At 37.3% G+C, this 19,689-nt stretch overlaps 2 protein-coding genes across 2 annotated transcripts; both read right to left on the reverse strand.

The window, feature by feature from the left end:
- Positions 1-4,531: 4,531 nt before the first annotated feature.
- On the reverse strand, positions 4,532-6,070 carry LOC117629944. The gene has a single exon (XM_034362622.1). It carries the CDS (start codon positions 5,889-5,891, stop codon positions 4,776-4,778), a length of 1,116 nt encoding a protein of 371 aa, XP_034218513.1. The 5' UTR covers positions 5,892-6,070; the 3' UTR covers positions 4,532-4,775.
- Positions 6,071-12,227: 6,157 nt separating this feature from the next.
- On the reverse strand, positions 12,228-17,584 carry LOC117629943 (rho GTPase-activating protein 1). Its single transcript, XM_034362621.1, has 5 exons — positions 16,821-17,584; positions 16,071-16,191; positions 15,713-15,832; positions 13,467-13,697; positions 12,228-13,019 (listed from the first exon to the last, which is right to left on the reverse strand). Exons 1-5 carry the CDS (start codon positions 17,249-17,251, stop codon positions 12,474-12,476), a joined length of 1,449 nt encoding a protein of 482 aa, XP_034218512.1. The 5' UTR covers positions 17,252-17,584; the 3' UTR covers positions 12,228-12,473.
- Positions 17,585-19,689: the final 2,105 nt, after the last annotated feature.

Raw genomic sequence — 19,689 nt, forward strand, 5'->3', positions numbered from 1 at the left:
TGTGGCCTTGTCCTTTACCTTTGCTTCTGCCTTACCTACTGCCGTACTCACAGGGTTTCTGTGTTTTGCCTTATCTACTGCCGTGCTCACAGGGTTTCGGTTTCTGTGTTTTGCCTTACCAATTGATGTGCTCACAGGATTTCTGTATTCTGCCTTATCTACTGCCGTGCTCACAGGGTTTTTGTGTTCTGCCTTACCTATTTTCGTACTCACAGGGTTTCTCTTAGGTCTCTTACTGGGGACAGTGTCATTGCTCTTACCTATTATGACTCTTGTTGGGGATAGTGTTAATTACTGTTGATAATGCCTGTTATGTCCATGCCTTGTTGCTCTTGCTGGTGTTAGTGCCTTGTATTGCTGTTGTTTGGTACCAGTATTGTTGCTTCTGCCTGTTATGGTGCCAGCATTGTTGCTCATGCCTTTGCTGGTGTGTTTCTGTTGTGGTCGATGTTGCCACCGTTGATGTTGCCTTTGCTTGCTTTGCTTTCCGTTGATGTGGTCATTGTCGTTGTTGTTGTTGTGGCCTTGCCTTTTGCCTTTGCTTCTGCCTTACCTACTACCGTGCTCACAGGGTTTCTGTGTTTTGCCTTATCTACTGCCGTGCTCACAGGGTTTCTGTTTCTGTGTTTTGCCTTACCTGCTGTGCTCACAGGGTTTCTGTGTTCTACCTTATCTACTGTCGTGCTCACAGGGTTTCTGTGTTCTGCTATGTGCCCTCTTTTTTAGGGTTTTCTCTTGTGTTTCCGCTGCAAACTTTGCTTTAGTTTGTCACTTGTTTCACTCGTGGTTGACTAAAACACCTTCTCTACAATTGGTGCTTCTCAAGTATGGTGTTATGTGACTCGCTTGTCAAGTTTGGGCTGCGAAATATCTTTGCCCAACTTGAGGGGGAGTGTTGGCGAGTCCTTACTTAGTTAGGATTTTGGTTCCTTATTTTATTAGAATTTTGGTTACTTACCAGTTATTATTTAGTCATATTGTAATAGAGATTTACTTCATATTGTAATTAGATATATTTTCTATTTTATTTAGGATTAACACATCTTTGTACTTGTATAAATATCTCCATATTGGAGAAGAATAAAAATATGAGTATAATTGAATATTTGCCCTACTTTGTTTGACAAATTTACCATCCCTTGAAAACAGTTTCTGCTCTTCTATAACTTGCTTTCATAGATAATCTTTTCAATACCACATTCAAGTTAACCTCGTAACTTCCCTTGGCCGGAAATTTTAGCTCACTAAGGCCCTGTTTGGGATTGCTTTTTTTCGCCAAAAACCTGCTTCACTTTAAAGTTAAGCAGTTTAAGGTGTTTGGTAAAAATAAAATATCCCGATTATTTTAAAAGCAGTGGCCTTTTGACAGCAGCTTTTAAAAGCAGGCTCTGGGTTGCTTTTCAAAGCTGCTTTCAAAAGAAGCAGAGATGAACCTTTAATGAATTTTTTTAATTCCCAATATACCATAATTTATTTTAAAAAATGACACCACCTCCACTTCCACATCCTTCTCCTCCTCATCCTCCGCCACTACCTCCTCAACCACCACCTCCTCCACCACTACCTCCTCAACCACCACCTCCTCCACCTCCACCTCCACCACCACCTCCTCCACCTCCACCTCCACCTCCACCACCACCACCAGCACTACCACCACAACCACCTCCTCCTCCAAAACCTCCACATCCATAACCAACACCACAACCACCACCATGTTGCCACTACCACCACCACCTCCACAACCGTCATCCCCACCACCACCACTACCACAATCACCAACTCCACCGTCATCACCACCACCACCTCCACTCCATCATTACCACTACCACCAGATGATTAGTACATAACATTTTTAACATCATGTCTATTTTAGTCATTATTCATAGTTACAACAATTTTATATTAAAATTTACCAAACAGTTTTGACACTGCTTTTTGTACTAACAGCACTTTAAAAATATTGTTTATCAAACATGGAGCCGCTTTACTTTACAGCTAATTATTTTCAAAACACAACATAAGCAACTTTTTTTAAAAGTGACAGCAATCCCAAACTAGGCCTAAAACAACTATGACCTATATAAGTAGCGATCCAAAGGCAGCCGCATGCATAAAAAATGAAAAGCATAAGAGAGAAATATGAAGGATTAGTAATAGTTTTGATAAAAACATATTCAATCAAATTAAGCTCTGATAATTTCTTTTCAAATGTTAATGCAATCTACAATTTTCTATTTACGCCAACTTCTTCTAGAATAGCCACCCACAGAGGTTTCTATGCAATAAATGTTAGGAAAAATCAGTAAATGTTTTATACTATAGGATCACTATATTATTACACAATTCTTAAAATATAAATAGTAGCAAAATACGAAATTTGTATAAATGTGCAAATATAAATTAAGTACAAAATATTGACTTTTATTGAAGATAGAGGTTTGCGTATTCGCAATGTCAGTAAATGTTTTATAACAAAATTACACCCCTCCAAAATAGCAGTTAGTATCAGTTATACATGTTCAAATTCAAACAAAAAGATAAGTCTTAAAAATATTTATTTTATTTTCGGGCTGGGTATATTCCTTTTATTTTTCAGAGACCCCAAGAGCCCCAAGGCTCAAGGCCCAAATCTTGATTATTTAAATATTAATATTAATCAAGCAAGTCAACCATGATAGTCTTCACTACCAAGCCCATCAGGCCACCAACCTTTATTTAATTGGTGTTAAGGTTTCATGCTTATAAAGCATGTGGAACCTTTTATTTTCTCCAATGTGGGACATTTGCTTTCAAATTTTCAACAATAAGTAATTACTAGTCATATACGTATAAATTAATTTAATATTTTTGTCCTAAAAAACAAATAGAGGACATTTTAATTAATTTTATGTACAGCTAGCATGACCCCTTTCTTGCAAGAAATGACAAAGTGACAACATATTATATATTGTGAAAGCGTTGGTTGTGTCATAAGACCCGCTATCAATAGTTTTAGTGATGCATTTCACCTAGCAAATCAACCACACCCATTAGTTGTCAATTGTGATCGTAATCAAGATGCTGGATGTGGACATGAACCGCTGCAATAAGTCAATTGAGCTCCAAGGCCATGATTTAAACTTCTTATTATCTTCCCAAGACTATAGAGATCAATTTTGCTGTGTCTGGTGGAAAAAATCTGTTGTCCTTGTCTACATGAGGTCATTCACAAAAGCATCTTCCGACAATTGTTTGCTAGTTTTCTCTTCTTACCCACCCTCCCAAATAATCCAGCTATATACCAAAAATCTATCTTTTGACCACAAGCTTCGGGCCCCTGCAATTATACTTCTTGGAAGCCAACTGGGTTGATGGTACTATAAAAGAGAGAAAAAGAGAGAAGGTTAAAAGAGATATATATCCGTCTTTCATAGAGGATTTCTCAAATAATTTTATTTGAGGGATATCTTTTAGGGTATCCTATGATTTTTTTTTTTCAACGATCCAAACATCCATTTTTCAAGTCTTCATTCATATATTATCCTTGAAAAAAATCATACAAATTGAAAATCATTAGGGCATCTAATTGAGACCAACAAAATCAATGAACATTGTGCTTTAAGAAAATACTTGATTTTCAATAATTTAATTGAGTGATAAAATGATATTGGATTCAAGTGATTTTTTGTAGAGATGATCTTTAAATGAATATCTACAAAATAAAAAATTTAAATTAATAAAATATAATGAGGAGTGGGCTCTACAAAAATGCTCCTTAAATAAACTTATTTAAAAAATCCTTCAATAAAAGTTCTTTGCATATATATTCTCCTCACCGGTAGAAAATAATATATGACTGTAATTCCGACAGCACATATCTTAGAAGTCGTTTATTGCTGACTGACCGAGTTGTTAGAGGCCCAAACGAGATAACATCGTCAAGATGCGAGATGTTGTGTAGACCCCATGACATATATCCCATATTTGTTGATAAATCACATCCCTAGTGATATAAATCTTCTAGGTAGGTGGGTGATAGTAACCATACCTCTTTTGATGTTGACCGTAGCCCAAAAAACACCCACACACATATAAATCACAAGGATTCAACTGCCTTGATATTTTGTAAACATGGACAAAAGCCATACACACCTAAATACGTGTATACATCGAGAAATGTAATAAAACCATATTGTACAATAATAAGTAGGGCTCTTTAGTTTTAACCCATAAAAAACTTAACTAATTTGGAAGAAATTAGACTAGCTAATAGGATTAGTTAGTTGAGCTCTTCCACTTCTACCCTAACTATTTTTGGGTTTTTTCGTCAATTTAAAGGTTTTTAGTGTTTATATATAAATTCAATGCAAGAAATGATTTTTATTTTAAATTTCTCTTTGCTAAATTAACTGCATGGAATGGAAGGAAAAAAATTTCGATGGGAAACAGTAGAATTCGGATAAAGGTCGTCCGGTGTTTGCTTTTAATCTGATGCTCTACTGTATTTTGAGAAGAAGAAAAAAACACCAAACAAACAAAATAAAGCTCGAGCTCTGTGAAAGGGATATAAGCACAACTGGCTAATTCATTGCTAGGGGTTAAGCAGAAAGAGAGATCATCTCAGAATGGCATAGTCAAATCCATTTTTGTTTTCTTTTATCTAAAATTATTTGCCTATTCCTTACCAATAATAAAAGAAAAACCTGCATATTGGGAGGAATTAATGACAGAAGTTGAAAGCCATTAATCACTTCAGACACCTCAAGTGAAACTTCTCCTACCTAAAACAAACAACCTCACAGTACCTCATCATTTGTTGTCTTGGGCTCATTTCCCTCATTTATTCCATTAGCATCATCTGTATGTAGATGATCTTGGTGGTCATCATCATCTTCAATTTCCTCTTCTTCTTCCTCATCATTTAATACATCATCATCTTCCTCATTTTCCTCATCTAGAATTTTGTCATCGGGCATGACAAAGTGCAGCTTGAGACGCCCGTCTTCTCTGTAAGCGTGGAGGAACTCCTGGGTGGGAATTCTGATCTCTTTGAGGACAAATCTGCCATCCTGCCTGTAAGACTTGAAGCAAACCCAAGGCTTCCCCCTCTTGCTTATACAAGAAATTGGTGGAGGAAATCCCCCAACACTAGTCCTTGACCTCCTAGATTCACCACCACAACCATTCATTTCTGATATTGGAAAATATTGCTTTGCAAAGCTAACCTTCTCCTCTTGCATATTAATCTGCCAATTATCTTGATCACTAGTCCTGATCAAGTCCTCAACCTCATCTGAGCTTTCAAATCCAAGTCCCTCTGTGCAGCACTGCAAGCTCTCTGAATTCATTGATGAAAAGCTATCACTGCTTTTATGAGATCTGTTGTAATTGGAACTCCTTGGGGTGCTTGGAAAGGATTCCTTTGATGGGATTTTCTGGTAATTGTTCTTCTCCTCATTCTTGTTGTCAATATTGGATTCTTCTTCTTTTTCAATCTTGGGTTGTGAAACATCGAAGTCTACCAAAGATGGGGATGAAGATGAGGAGGACATCAAATGAGAACTGATGTTCTCTTTGAAATGAAGCTCACCAAAGATCTCAGTGAAGGATGATGAATTCTCAGGAGGAATGGATAATGATTTATTAAGAGGCTTGATTTGGTTCCATGGTGAGGAGAAGGATTCAAGAAGTGTTGTTGGGTTCTCAGGTAATTTAGGGTTTTCAAAGATGTGTTGGAGGCTTCCACAGGCAGCCATGGCCTTGTTCCCTGCAGTTCTTACTCTTCTCTGTCTCTCTGTCTCTCTGCTCTCTAAGATGCTTGAGACAAAAGAAACAAATAAAGGGTAGTTCCAGAAAGAAATATAGGAGATGAGATTTTGATGGTGGAGAGAAAGAGGCACGGGATCAGGCATGTGGGTTGAAAAAATCAAAGGTGTATTGTTGCTATTAATTAATGAGGATTGGTGGTGGGTGCTGATTCAGTTGGACTGGAATATGGAGATGGGTGGTGTTGGTTCTCCTCCTTAAATTTGGTGCTTATTGTTGGACGTAAATTTCTGACAAAACCTTTGGTGTAATTAGCAGATATAAGTTATAACCGACCGATTATTTTTTGCTTGTTTTGTTACACTTAACAAGGATTAGTTATACAAAGGACTCATTAGTATAGTGGTTTGAAATATTTATTCTTTCAGGGAAGGTCCTGAGTTCAAGTCCTAACATCCGTGTTTTGTGTGTGAGTTTAATATGCTATCGTCCCTTTTAATAGGAAAGGTCTTCAAAAAAAAAAACAAAAAAAAAAAAAAAGGCTTAGCTATGTAAAGGCACCTCACATGAATTATCTAGGATTCATGACAAGTTTATGTTTACTGTGATGACAATGTTTATAAGTGTATTAATTTAGTGCAATACCTTGCTTGCCTAATGCTGATAGATTGTGCGCGCGCATACACACACACTATTAACATGTATATTATATTGTCTAATTATGAATTAGGATAAAATGTCATTTAGTGATTTAATTATTATGATCAAATAAATATTAAATTCAAAGAGACGGGCCAGCAACCCACTACTAACAACACCGATATTATCTCCAACTTAACCACCTACAAAGCCTAGTAAGTGTGGGGTTTTATCATAAAAGACCTGTGTGATATTAGTAGTAGAACCATTTATTATATATTTAAATACACCAACAAAATAAATAGAAACTGAAATCTTCAAAGTGATAATAACATAGACAAACCACCGTAACATATTGACCGAAACATTATCATGGTACCAGGATCCTCCTGAGTTTATCCATGATGTTTTGGTTGAGTCCTGGAATTTCTTCCTTCTAGTCATAATATCTCCTTATATATATATATATATATATATATATATATATATATATATATATATATATATTAATAGACGGTTCATGTCACTGGACCAAATTGCGTGGAGTGAGTGACCCCAGTAATGTGATTTTTTCTTTCCTCTTTTAATTTTTTTACAGAGATGACTCTTGAGAATGACTGATGTTTTTGTATGGACGTACATATTACAACCTACGTGGTGGCAGATCATTGTTCTACATATCCAAGGAAACTGATGTGATTTGCTAGAGGATTTGAACCCATACCCTTCGCATCTTTGAGTATTCTCTTTACATCATTTCTTGCCTAACCACCACTACTCGCTTGTGTGAAACGAAAGGGACTTGGTACAAAGCACTACACAATGGCTTTTGGAATTGTTCTTGCTTGATTTGTTTTTGGACATATATATATATATATATATATATATATATATATATAGTCGCTTCTATTGAGGAATTTCTCAAATAATTTTATTTGATTGACACTTTTTAGGGTACCCTATGAATATTTTTCAATAATCCAAATAATTTATTTTTTAGGTCTTCATTCATAGATCATCCTTGCAAAAAATTAGACAAATCAAAAACTTTTTAGATGTCTAATTGTGTCATACAAATCAATGGACACGGTCCTTCAAGAAAGTACTAAAATTTCAATAATTTAATTGAGTGGTCAAATGATATCGAATTCAAGTGATTTTTTATAGAGATGATCTTTGAATAAATATCTACAAAATAGACAATTTGGATTAGTTAAATACAATGCGAAGTACACCCTAAAAGGGTGTCCTCAAATAAACTTATTTTCAAGATCCCTCAATTAGATAAATCAGAAACCATTTAGATATCTAATTGGGTCCTACAAAATCAATGAACAGGCTGCTTCAAGAAAGTACTAAAATTTCAATAATTTAATTAAGTAGTCAAATGATATCGGATTTAAGTGTTTTTTGCAGAGATGATCTTAATTCGAATGAATATTTACAAAATAGATTATTTACATTAATGAAGTACAATGTATGGTGGGTTCTACAAGGGTGTCCCTCAAAAAAATATTTGTAAGGTACCTTAAAGGGCGTTGTGGACTGATATATATATATATATATATATATATATATATATATGGGGATAGAAATAAAATGGATGACTAGGGAAAGGGATTACTCACTTTAAATTATTGCATTAGATATAAAATAAAGTAAGAACCCAAACCAAAATATCTAAAAATTAAGATTTCTTTATTCTATCCAAAAGACGGTTTTGCCCTCGCATTTTTTTAAGGGGAAAAATTCGACTTTTTGATCGGAGAAGAATTCGGGAATTCCGCTTGCGCCGTTGCGTAGAGCACGGCGAAACGAGTCCGTAGACAAGGAGTAGACCCGAATCGGAGTTTTAACGAAGAAATTACGATCAAAACATCACGAGGGGCAAAATGGTAATTTGGTCAAAGTCAGATTTTTATCCCTGTTTTGCTCTCTCCCCGCGTCATTCTCTCTCCTCTCTCCCGATTGCAGCAGCCCGCGACCTCTCCCAATTCCAACCGCCCTAGCAACCGCCACACCGCGAGCTAATCTCCGGCGCCGGTCCCATCCGAACCGCAGCTCGCCCGCCGACATTTCCCGACCAGCCCCAGCCCTGCGCACGCCGGATTCTGGCCGGAAATTGGGAAAACTTCCGATCGGCTCGCTCGAACTTCCAGTCGCTCGATCTCCTCCGTTTCTCAACCAAATCAGTCGAGTGAGGTATGGATTTTCACCTATTTCTCGTGCTCTATCTGCTGGTTGGCTGGGTTTAGATCGATTCAATCTTTAGATCACTCGATTTTCGATTTGAAAATCGGCCGAACTTCGGCCGCCGTGATCGGCCATTTTCGGCCACTTTTTGGGGGTGGTCCAAGAACAAAAGTGACTCCAAATAGGGTGTTTTACCTAGGGTAGGAGTTTGGAGTCTCGGTTCCACGATTTTTCGGCACACCCAAATCGCTTTGGACACCCAATCTGGCCGCGCGTGTGGCGGCGCGTGGGCCAGGGTGGTGGCACGGCTCTGGCCAGTTTTGAGGTCCTCGTGTCGTCACGAGCGCGTGGGATTTCGCGGATCTCGATTCGGAGTCCATTTGAGCCCCGAACGGATTTTCCATATCGCGCGATCCGTGGGTGCAGTACCGTTTAATCGTTGGATCGCGCTGAATTTTGGATATGTCGGTCTACGTGATTTCAGGATCGCGTAGGTTTTGAAGGATCGCGAATCGGAGCCCCAGATACTCCGGAATCGCGAACCCTAGGGCTAGGGTTAGGGTTTTAAGCGATAACGCGATTTTGGCCGATCCGACCGTCCGATTCGGACCAAATTCGCAGAACATGGTTCCCGTTGTATGAGAAACCTTCCGGGAAGCTCCGATCGGCCATCGGACACCGTGGACCCCACAGGTCCCGGGTCGGCCGATCTGACGGTTTCTCGCTTAACAGAGCATCGGACCTTCCAAAACCGGTCCCAGTGTCAGAAAGGGCTAATGTGGGCATAGGAGTAACTCAGGATGAAACACATGTATTTCTAGGAGCCGGGGGCAGGGTGTTTAATTTAAATTTTATTTATCCAGCAGTTGTTTAATTTATTAATCTTGATTAAGCAGGCACCAGGAGTCCGGCTAATCCACAGGAGGGACCCTCGAGAGGTCCAGCTAGCTCGGACCAGCAGTGAGTGGACTTTTCTTTCTTAAAAAGATTTTTTTTTAATTATATTTTATATTTGATCTTGAATAAGTGATTTAGCATGAATTTTATTATGCAAATACTTTTATTTTTATAAAAATTAGCTAAGCAACAGATTTGAGATTTTTGAGCTAAAACAGTAGCTTAGCTCAGAGTTAGCAAAATTCAGAGGATAGCAGATTTTATCAGAAACAGTGATTTTAGACCACCATGTACCCACCTTACAGTTGGTGATTACCCAGAGTTGGACCGATGTCGACGGACATCCGGTCCGATTTCAGTTAGTCAGTGCACTTGACTTGCCTCACGAGTTTCGGGGACGCTCGGACCGTGAGTGCCAGAATTTGCGGCTCGGCAGACTTGGTGTCCCGAGACCTGCCAGGATTGCGGCTCGGCTGACTCTGTGTCCCCGAGACCTGCCAGGATTGCGGATTAGGCTGACTACGGTCCCCTGCATCCTGCCTGAGCGACTCGAGTGACTTGGTGTCATCGAGGACCTGCCGGCGGATCAGGCTGATCATAGTCCCCTGATTTCGCCAGTTTGCGGCTCGGGTAGCCTGTGTGACGCCCGAGACCTGCCAGGGAATTGACGGCTATCAGGGGTACAATTAGGTGGCAGTTTTAAAGAATTTTTAAGTTTTTAATGCAGTTATTATTTCATGCATCTCTATCAGTATATTTGATACTCCGCATATGTTACTCGAATAGATTGTGCATATTATGTGAACATTTATATAATTATGTTTATTTACGTTTATTGGAATATCTCGAGTTGATTATGAGCAGATTATAGTTTTATCCCTATGTTTTTTTCAAAACGGGGGTTATTATGTTCTCAAATGTTTTCTCGAACATTATTTTTGTCCACTCACAATTTTAACTTGTTTTTCGCCCCCAGGCCTTAGAAGAACGAAGGAAACCACCCGGGCCATCAGCTTAGCTCCCGCCCCACCACCAAAGTGTAGGATTTCGTTGTAACTCTTTTGTTAATCCTGTAAATTTGTATAGAAATGCTCTGATATCCTGTTGAACTTAAGGAACTGAGGTTGGAAACTGTTGTTGAATTAGTCTGGCTGTTGGTAGGATTTCTGAGACTGTTTGGCAGGTGGAAGACTTTGGGTATGGTCAAAATACATGGGAGACTCTGCCGAATTTTCGGCAGAAGTCGGAAGGAAATTAATTAAGAAAAAGGGTAAAAAAAGGTCATTTGTGCCCGACATTGCCAGGTGTCGGACACGCACAGGACTTGGCTCGAATTCCAAAGTGGAAATTGGGTCGGGTCCTGTCATAAAATAAAATAAAAATTTGAAATGAAATTTAAAATAAATTTTTTTAGTATTTGAAGTCCACCCTTTTTTTTTTTCTTTCTCAAATAGTAACATCACACGTAGATTTTGTTCACATAAAAGCTTAATATTTTTAAAGTTTAATTAAACAATTTGCACTGAAATTTCAAATCTAAATTCATCCTTTCGAATTTAAAAAGGATGGATTTCATATATGAACCCACATGTTTATTATGAACTTTGATGTTTTGACTACAAGCGAGTAAGGGGGATTTCACACAAACACACATTACCAAAGCGTCATGGAGCTTTGAACTTGAAACCACTGATTTGCAAATCAGAGTTCTTTTTCATTAGGCTAGCCCTCGTTGATTATAAACTTTATGTTAAATCAACCAGATGAATCTACACTTTAAATTGTATGCGTCATACATCAAATCAGTAGTAGGATTTGTCTTAAATTATATTTGTTCACATACGAATGTTGTAATTTCATATATGAGACATAAGAAATTTCCTCATAAATGATAAGGGTATTGATGTGCGAGACGTGGATGAGATTGAAAGGTTCTTAGTTGTTACCATGTCTATATTGTTCTGTCACTGTCCCTGTCCTAAGCTGCTGCCCATGTTCTGAGTAGTGGATATCATGTGGATTTGTAACGAATCTTTGAAGAAAAATCTCTATATTTTCTCTCGAAGACGAAAAATCTAAATCTAAATTGCCTCAAAAACTTAAGTTATTAAAGAATAAGTCAATAATGTATATTACGCCATTCAAAATCCTAAACTCACTCTAATTACCTTTTGTTCAAAGAAAGGTAAGGATAGAGAAGTTTTAAAGGAGCCATGTGCAGATAGGATGAAGTGCAAAGATATAAAATAAGGGATTGAAAAACATAGAGAGTAGGTGAATACTTTCATGTTGGGTTGTCCCGGTGCAAAGAGGCGGTGCCATGGTAGCCACTACTTTTTTATGACAATGTTTGGCTCCCATCACTCAATAGTTCCATAATGGGGTAGATTTTATGTCGTCCTGGTATGATTTTCTTTCCACGTGATGTGTATTGTTCACTGGCTATATGCATTTCTGGTCCCCCCCTTCTCATTTACACATTCCATCCAGACAAATCAAATTAAATACCATTTGTTTTTCATCGATTGTGAATGAATGATTGATAATGTTAACGAGTCCTACAATACATCAACGGCCCACAATCATTCACAGGTGCACGAACAACTTATGCTATCATAACTCTAATGTTAGCTCCGTTATCTTCTGACATAGTTTTTGAAATGAGGAATTAAAGTAAATAAATTATATTGAATATAGGAAATCTCGGCGTCTAAGGAAAGTGATTGCGGATCCACAAGTCACACCAACAAAAGTAAAATGAAAGTTTAATCATGCATACATCAGAAACACAATGGAACTCCAATAACAGTGTTAGTGATAGATACTATCAGAGTGTCATCCATGAAATAAGAACAGGTTAAGCAGACCACACAGCCAGACAGAAAACATACATCAACAATCACAAACTCTTCCCACAATCTTGCAAATCAATCAAACTTATATTCACACAATGCCATAGATTCAGTTAAAGATCAAACTGGATAGAGCTTTAGCTTTCTTCACCGCCAGGCTTCAATCCGCTCCATCCTTGAATCTATGCGACTCAGATTGCTGATACCCCTATTCTTCTCAACAGTCCCTGTTCCCCATACCACAGGCTGGTGATCACTTGTGCTTTTAGGCCCCATTTTGAAATTTGAGATACTCGATTCACCAGATTTGTTCTTTGCAGATTCGCCTTGAATTTCCGCTGTTATGCTGTCAACGTGCGCAGCAGTATCACAACACCCATCGCCATCAACCAAGCTTATCGAACTGCTAGCCTCTCTATTGGTTAGGTTATTGACATGGTTAGAGTTAGATGAACTTCCCAGTATAGGTTCTTCAGTAATCAACGATTGCTCTTTCTCTTCATTATCTTTGCCAGTATCTTCCCTGCAGGACTGTGAAGGACTCTGGTGTCCATGCTCATCAGAAGGTTCTTCATAGCACACAGGAGGCTCTACCACAGCATCCTTCCTTTCTCGCAGTGTCTTCAAAATAAGCGTTTTGAGGAAGTTCATCACTTGGACTGCATACATCAATGCAGTCAAAGGATCTGCCATCTGAACCCAAAAAAAGAGTCAAAATATGGCAATGATAGCAAACATAGTCAGAAATCATTTAATGATTTTTCTATGGTTGGAAACTTCAAGGTTCCAAACCAGAGGGGGTGGGAGGTGCCCCACTGATGCTGTAGCCTGTATCTCTTTGTATGTAATATAGTACAAAATTTAGCATACAGCATATGACATGCAGCTTCAACCATTGAACAAAAGGAAAATGAGACCTTCACTGGAAATTAAAAAGCTATATATACACTAAACTAAAGAAACAAAAAGAAAACGGACTCATACATGCAGTATTCAAATCAGCGATTGGGTTATCAGAAAATTAACATGTGATCTTTCAGAAGAAGTAGTAACTATGCTTGCCACTGATATCGGTATGGAAGATGCACTCTTCAGGGGAAAGGAGAAAAAAGTGAGAACAGAAAAACTATGAAACCAAACCTGCGTCATGTTTGGTGCAAAAACCATGGCTATGTTGCGTGCATTCATCTTGTTCAGATGTTCCTGTTGGACAACATCAGCCATAAGGTTGATGGCCCAATCCAGTAGGGAAACTTCAGTGGGAGGTAGAAGCCTTACAAGCTGCGAACAGTCCTCCTCTGTCTGACATCGCATTACCTGCTCAGGGGATAGAGAATCCAGAACCCCAGCTGGGAGTTCCCTAAACCAAGCCTAAATAACCAAATTACACATCAGGTGAATGTATCAAGAATCAAGACGATGCAAGATGAGGTAAACAACAAGAAAGCATTCTATTCTAACGGGTGTTCACATGGATCATGGATGCATACACATGAGACTCACAACCACAAGAAAAGGAATAGAGATGAACATTCAAGTCAAGGAAACCCATAAGTCCTAGCATTTTCACCAAAATCCAGAATAGGCTTCACAAGAAAATCCTCGTGCACCATGAGAAAAGGTTACTGAATAACAAAGTTTGACTTGTAAAATAAATGACATGATGAAATGTAATGATTAAAAAATGTATGTGCAAATGAAAGGAAAAGAGTAATTGCAAATCTAACAAGTTTTGGATTTGCAAACAAAACTCTGGACCTTAGTAGAAAGGGAAGTGGGAGAGAAGATATAGAGAGCATAAAGATGAGGAAAACAGAAGAAAGGAAGAGACGAACAAGAGGGAGCCAAGCCAATATGATTTCATTATCCTGTAATTCAAGTTGAATCATAACCTATTTATAAGGCTGAACTTAGAACCCCCGTCAAAATCAAATTCCTTCGTCAAAATTCTAAAAAAAATTAAATCACTGATAAAATCCTTAATTTACTCTGTAATCAAACCCCTAAATGGGATAAAAGTCTGTAGTAATAATTCTTTGTAGGATCTTCACCATTCTTCCCTGGACTCCTACTACAGGAACTTGACTCTTGCGAGTTAAAATGGACATGTGATACTGCAACTATCAAAACTTCAAGAACATTTTCAAGCACTCCCATTTTTTGTTGATGAAAAGGTACAAAGGATGGTGACAATTCATCAACTACAGCTGGAGTTGATACAAGCACAACAAAGGAGGCTCAAGGGTGCCTCAATAAAAGAAAGATCATGCTCACTTGCAGCCTGTGTTGTTCCATCCTCGATTGTGGCAGATTTGTGCTTGTGTCATGCCATAGTTGAGTTCATTATGTTCTTTTGGCATGAGCCTATGTGGTTTTTTCTTCTTAGATAGCAATTGACACATTTGAGAGCAGAAAACAGTCAATTGAGGCACAGAAACAATGAATACAGAAATACAAAGGAAATTCCCCAGCCCATTTATCTTCCCTAAACCCATTCTCCACAACGAGACAAAGGATTTCAGAAAACAAATCAATTCCCTGTGAAATGTTTCTCTAAGGGCTCCTACAAGAGAGTCTCAACACCTCATTGGAATCTCACCTGTTAGTGCCAGGACCATACTACTTTGAAATGACAGTATGCCAAACGGATTTCTCTCCTAAGGAAAGATCCACAATCACTTCCCTAACAAAGTCACATTCCTCTTTTCCTAGGTCATGAACCTAATTCTGACTTCACCAAATCCTCCTCTTTACCTTCTCCCTGACACAATCTCACACAAAGTCCCTGACTTGGAATTTATAGAGCCAGTCTGAAAATCCCATTAAATGAAATCCCATAATTAATTAAATGAAATCCCATAATTAATTAAATGAAATCCCATAATTAACTCCCTCATAAACAAGGATAAAAGTCTGAAAATAGTTAACAATCATTCTCAGGGCCATCATCACCAGGCCATTACTTTGGAAACTAAATTCAAAGCAATGTCAAATATGCAAATTTCAAAATGATCTCTGACACAAACCAATGAATGCACATTTACCCTTATACATGTTGATGCCAAAAATGAAATGTCTTATGCTTTTCATGCAACACTTGTGCCTGCCATTAAATTATATCCGGAAAAAAATAAATTAAAAAACAAACAGGCCGTGAAATCAAGGGAAAAGTAAAATCAGAGAAGGGGGCAGTGTGGTGTCAGCCAACAACCTCCGACAATCAAGTGAAGCAAGAAAATTGTGAGGAAGTAGAGAGGCAGAGTCCCCTGTATCACTATCATCATTCATCACTCAAATCAGGTTACCTTCACATATTTCATGTGGACAAGCATATGCCAAATATAATGCAAGACAAAAAGTACCAATCATAAATTATAATGACATACCTTGATCAAACCTGCCAAACAGTGTATATCGATGCCTTCTGGTACATCTCCCCTATTTAATTGGTCCCTTACATGCTCCTCTTGACTGTTTTCTGCATTAATTCTGAAAATCCCTTCTGCCTACATTTATAGTTTTACAATTTGAGAAAATGTCAGGGACAATAAGTCAACATCTTTATAACCAAAAATGTGGAAGCAGAACCACCCCATATCACACGGACAATACAATGAATCAGAATTACAGAGTTACGTTGATTCTTAACTATTAGGATTGTGTACCATAATTTATGTCAGCATTGCAAATCAGTATTCATGACGTGAACATGGAATGCACAGAGAGAAGGGAAATGCAGTATACCTGAAGGCCTCCTTCAGCATATAACCGTCCTTGCATAAGCAAGAGAATTGTTGGCACACTATTCCCTCTAGAGTCGTATGACAACTGCATGGACTCCGTGGATACTCCAAAAACAGTTGTACTACATATTAAAAAAATAAAAATCAAGAGAGGCAGTAATTATAGCAATTAAATGACACACGAAATTTTTATTTTGTCACGAAACAAAAACTGTTATCACAAAAACTACCAGGCTTTGAGTTTTGAGGAACAAATAGTGGATCTGATCTAATGTTGTAAGCAAGTTTGTAAAAGTGCAAATTAATTTCATTCATCTGTGATGATGAGGAATGTGATGAAATTTGCAATTGTCAAAGACGTGGCTCATAAACTGATAGGCCAAACCAAGGAAGTTGATAGAACATATATCAGGACAGAAAAAAAACTTGAAATCATCTGTAGCCTCACAACCATAAATATTGAATCACAGAAACACATGCACTAATTGAACTCAAGAAATGCATTGCAAAAACCTAGTCAGGGAAAATAATTACACCAGTTATTGTAGACAGAAAATTCACAGCAATTCCACAACTCAACGCAACCAAAACCATCAATCAAAACGAAAACTTTTTCAATTACATAAATTGGGTAAACCCAATAAACACCAAACATAACATAACAGTACAAAACCCACATTCACATTTCACACAAAATCACAGCGGAACATTCACCCCTACCCAAAAAAAAACAAAAAAAACAAAAAGTTACCTTGCACTAGGAGCCCTCCTGGGGACTTCAGGTTCAAACTCCACAGGCAAACCCAAGAACCCATTGAACCTATCAAAGGTGACATGCGCCACGTGGCGCACATTGGTTGGCCAGCCGATCTCCATAGCACAAAGCTCCCTCCTATCACTCTTGCAAGGAATCAAAGATTTCCTGAAAAAGGTTACAAGCAATGCCAAGAGAGAAAGCTGTTCCCTTCTCCGCTTGTCACGGTCGTCCACCTCACAGTCAGTCACCGCAGACTCGCAATCTTCTTCTTCGCTAGGGTGGGGCGCGTAGGATAAAGAAGATGGGGGTGCGCACGATAACGAAACAGAAGAAGAATTAGAAGGAGGAGGAGGAGAAGAAGAAGAAGAGGAGCCGGCTCTTGGGGAAGAGCAGAAATGGGAAGGGGAATGGAGGACCTCAGTCATGGCTGGCTATGAAAGCAACTTTTTTCTTGATTGATTAAAAAAAGCAAAGAAAGCGTTTTCAAGATTACTTCTTTGCTTTAAGAAAAGAAGAAAATAAAAAACAAATGCTAGAAAAAGCCTTTGGTGTTGTTGAAGCTTTTACACAGAGAGAGAGAGAGAGAGAGAGAGAGAGAGAGAGAGAGTTTGGATTGGAAGGGAAGAAAGGGTCTTTGAGCAATGTGGGACGTGAGAATCATTAACTGAAATAAATATGTCCTTGTTTTAATTTGGGTTTTTTGTGACTGGTTTTGGTGGCGTTGAACAAGAAAAGCAAGCAACAGAGACAGAGAGGGGAAGAGAGTTGTATTTCGGTTCGAAGACATAAACCGAGTAAATGCGGTTGGGCCGAGCATTAATTAATGTAATTAATGATAATTAATTAAACTTTAGAGTATTAATTTCTACAGTTTTGCTTCTATCTAGTGGTGTAGTGGGATTGGCCGGCTGCAGGTATTTGGGTTTTGAGATGGACGGCTTAAGTAATTCCTCCTGAGAGGTGACGTGGACGTGTTGATAAGGAGGAATTCTTGTTTATTTCCGCACTTTGTTGAACTACATCAACTAAATCTCCTCCAATCATCACCACAAATGAATTCAGTAAATTTTAAGAGTTCATTTTTGGCTCATTCCGCTCATCGATTGAGAAGGCACTCTTTATATTTTAAAAAAGGGGCATTTTTTTAATGAGCCAAGATAAATTACAAAGAAGAGCTTTTAGGGATCTCAACATTGGCAATTTCATAACAAATTGTCACATTTATTCGTTCCAAAATCATATGTACAAAACATCTAGCAAATCCGAATCCATTTAATCACTCAATTAGATATGATTGTTATATTTATTTATTTTTTGGAGCACCGTGTTTATTTGTTATTTTAATTTTTTTTTTTTTAGAGCACCGAAGAGTTGAAAAGTAGACCGATTCACATCCTTGAAGTAAAATTTGTAGTGTACCCACAAGGTGTTACTCATATAAAGGGAGAACTCTTAAAAAGTAAAAATTTCAAAACGCCACAAATTATCTTTAATAAAAAAAATAAATATTGCATATGTGGATTAAGTCAGTTAATCAAGTCGGTGTACAAATAACAAGTATAATAAAGATTGAGAATAAATTATTAAATAAAAATAAAAGAGTAAAATAATATTATTTCTTATTAAAATTTAAATTTTAAAAAGGAAAAAAAAGAATATTATCTCCTATTGTTATAGGACAAGATTAAATTAAAATACACAAATAAAAGAACCTCACCTACTGGAAACAGTTACTCTCATCAACTTTACATCATTTCTCTCATCCTCTGTTTGGATGAGGGATTAGCTAAAAGTCGAGAACTTAAGAGGAGAAATTGACAATTCCCTTATTTAGCAACTTAAGCTCGGTATTTATTAAATGACATGCATAAAAAATCATGATAATTAGGGAATCAAATTCCCAAGTTTAATTTCCACTAAAATATGCGTCATTTCACAATTTCAATAGTGTCATTTATTAAATTCCGTCATTTACAAAATTTGACATACATAATCCAAACACTGAAATCTTCAATTGTCAGAAATTGAAATGATGGAAATCTAAATTCTGTCATTTTAGGAAGATATGTAATTTTCAATTCCTTCGTTCAAACAGACTGTTAATTATTTTCTTTGGGTTTTCACTTCATCCTATATTTTATGTTATATTCCTTCATATCTTATTTTATACTCAAATATTTAAAAAAAATCTTTTTACAAATGTCTATATAACAATAATTAAAAAAAAATAAGTGAATAAACTAAAGAAGTTATTAGTAGAGTATGTTGGAGTGAGATATTTCAAAGTAGCAAATTTTAGCTCTTCAAATTCTCACACGGTCCAGTCTCTTTCTTCTGGTTTGATAAGTTGAACACCAAACCTCACTAAAAAAATTTTGTTTCTACCCCTACCATCACCATGGGTCATTCGCCAAATTTACAGAAGATTAGTCAACGGGGGTGGTTTAAGATGTTTGACATCTTCTTATGTATGTTAGTATATATTAGTCATAACGAATGACCAAGAAATATATATATATATATATATATATATATATATATATTGAAAACATGGACGGCATACATATTTGTAAAGAAAAACTTCATTCAAATGGTTGTAATTCAACATCACAAGAATGGTACTGCGTAATTTTAGAAACTACGTCACAAACTATGGCTACGGCCAAGATGAGTTTATATAGGGAGCAAGAAAAATAATGGTATCCTATCAAAGATTATCTTTTTCTTAAAGTCAAAACATGCTCATTTAAAGAGAAAAGCATAATAACTTGCCTAATAAAACTGAAATGATGATGAAATGAAATAATTCAATTAAACAATAATGATAGTCACTTCAATTGCATATAGAGTGGTATGGACTTGT

This window comes from Prunus dulcis, chromosome 6 (assembly GCF_902201215.1).
Source record: "Prunus dulcis chromosome 6, ALMONDv2, whole genome shotgun sequence".
In the NCBI taxonomy this organism is placed as follows: domain Eukaryota; kingdom Viridiplantae; phylum Streptophyta; class Magnoliopsida; order Rosales; family Rosaceae; genus Prunus; species Prunus dulcis.

Bases quoted from the DNA above. Each gene is read 5' to 3' on its own strand.
- LOC117629944 (XM_034362622.1), bottom strand. From the start codon at position 5,891: ATGCCTGATCCCGTGCCTCTTTCTCTCCACCATCAAAATCTCATCTCC.
- LOC117629943 (XM_034362621.1), bottom strand. From the start codon at position 17,251: ATGACTGAGGTCCTCCATTCCCCTTCCCATTTCTGCTCTTCCCCAAGA. The intron at 16,192-16,820 runs GTAACTTTTTGT...TTTAATATGTAG, and splicing joins AGGAGGGCTCCTAGTGCAAG to TACAACTGTTTTTGGAGTAT. The intron at 13,698-15,712 runs GTATGTCATTAT...TTGGTTATTTAG, and splicing joins GTTTGGCAGGTTTGATCAAG to GCTTGGTTTAGGGAACTCCC.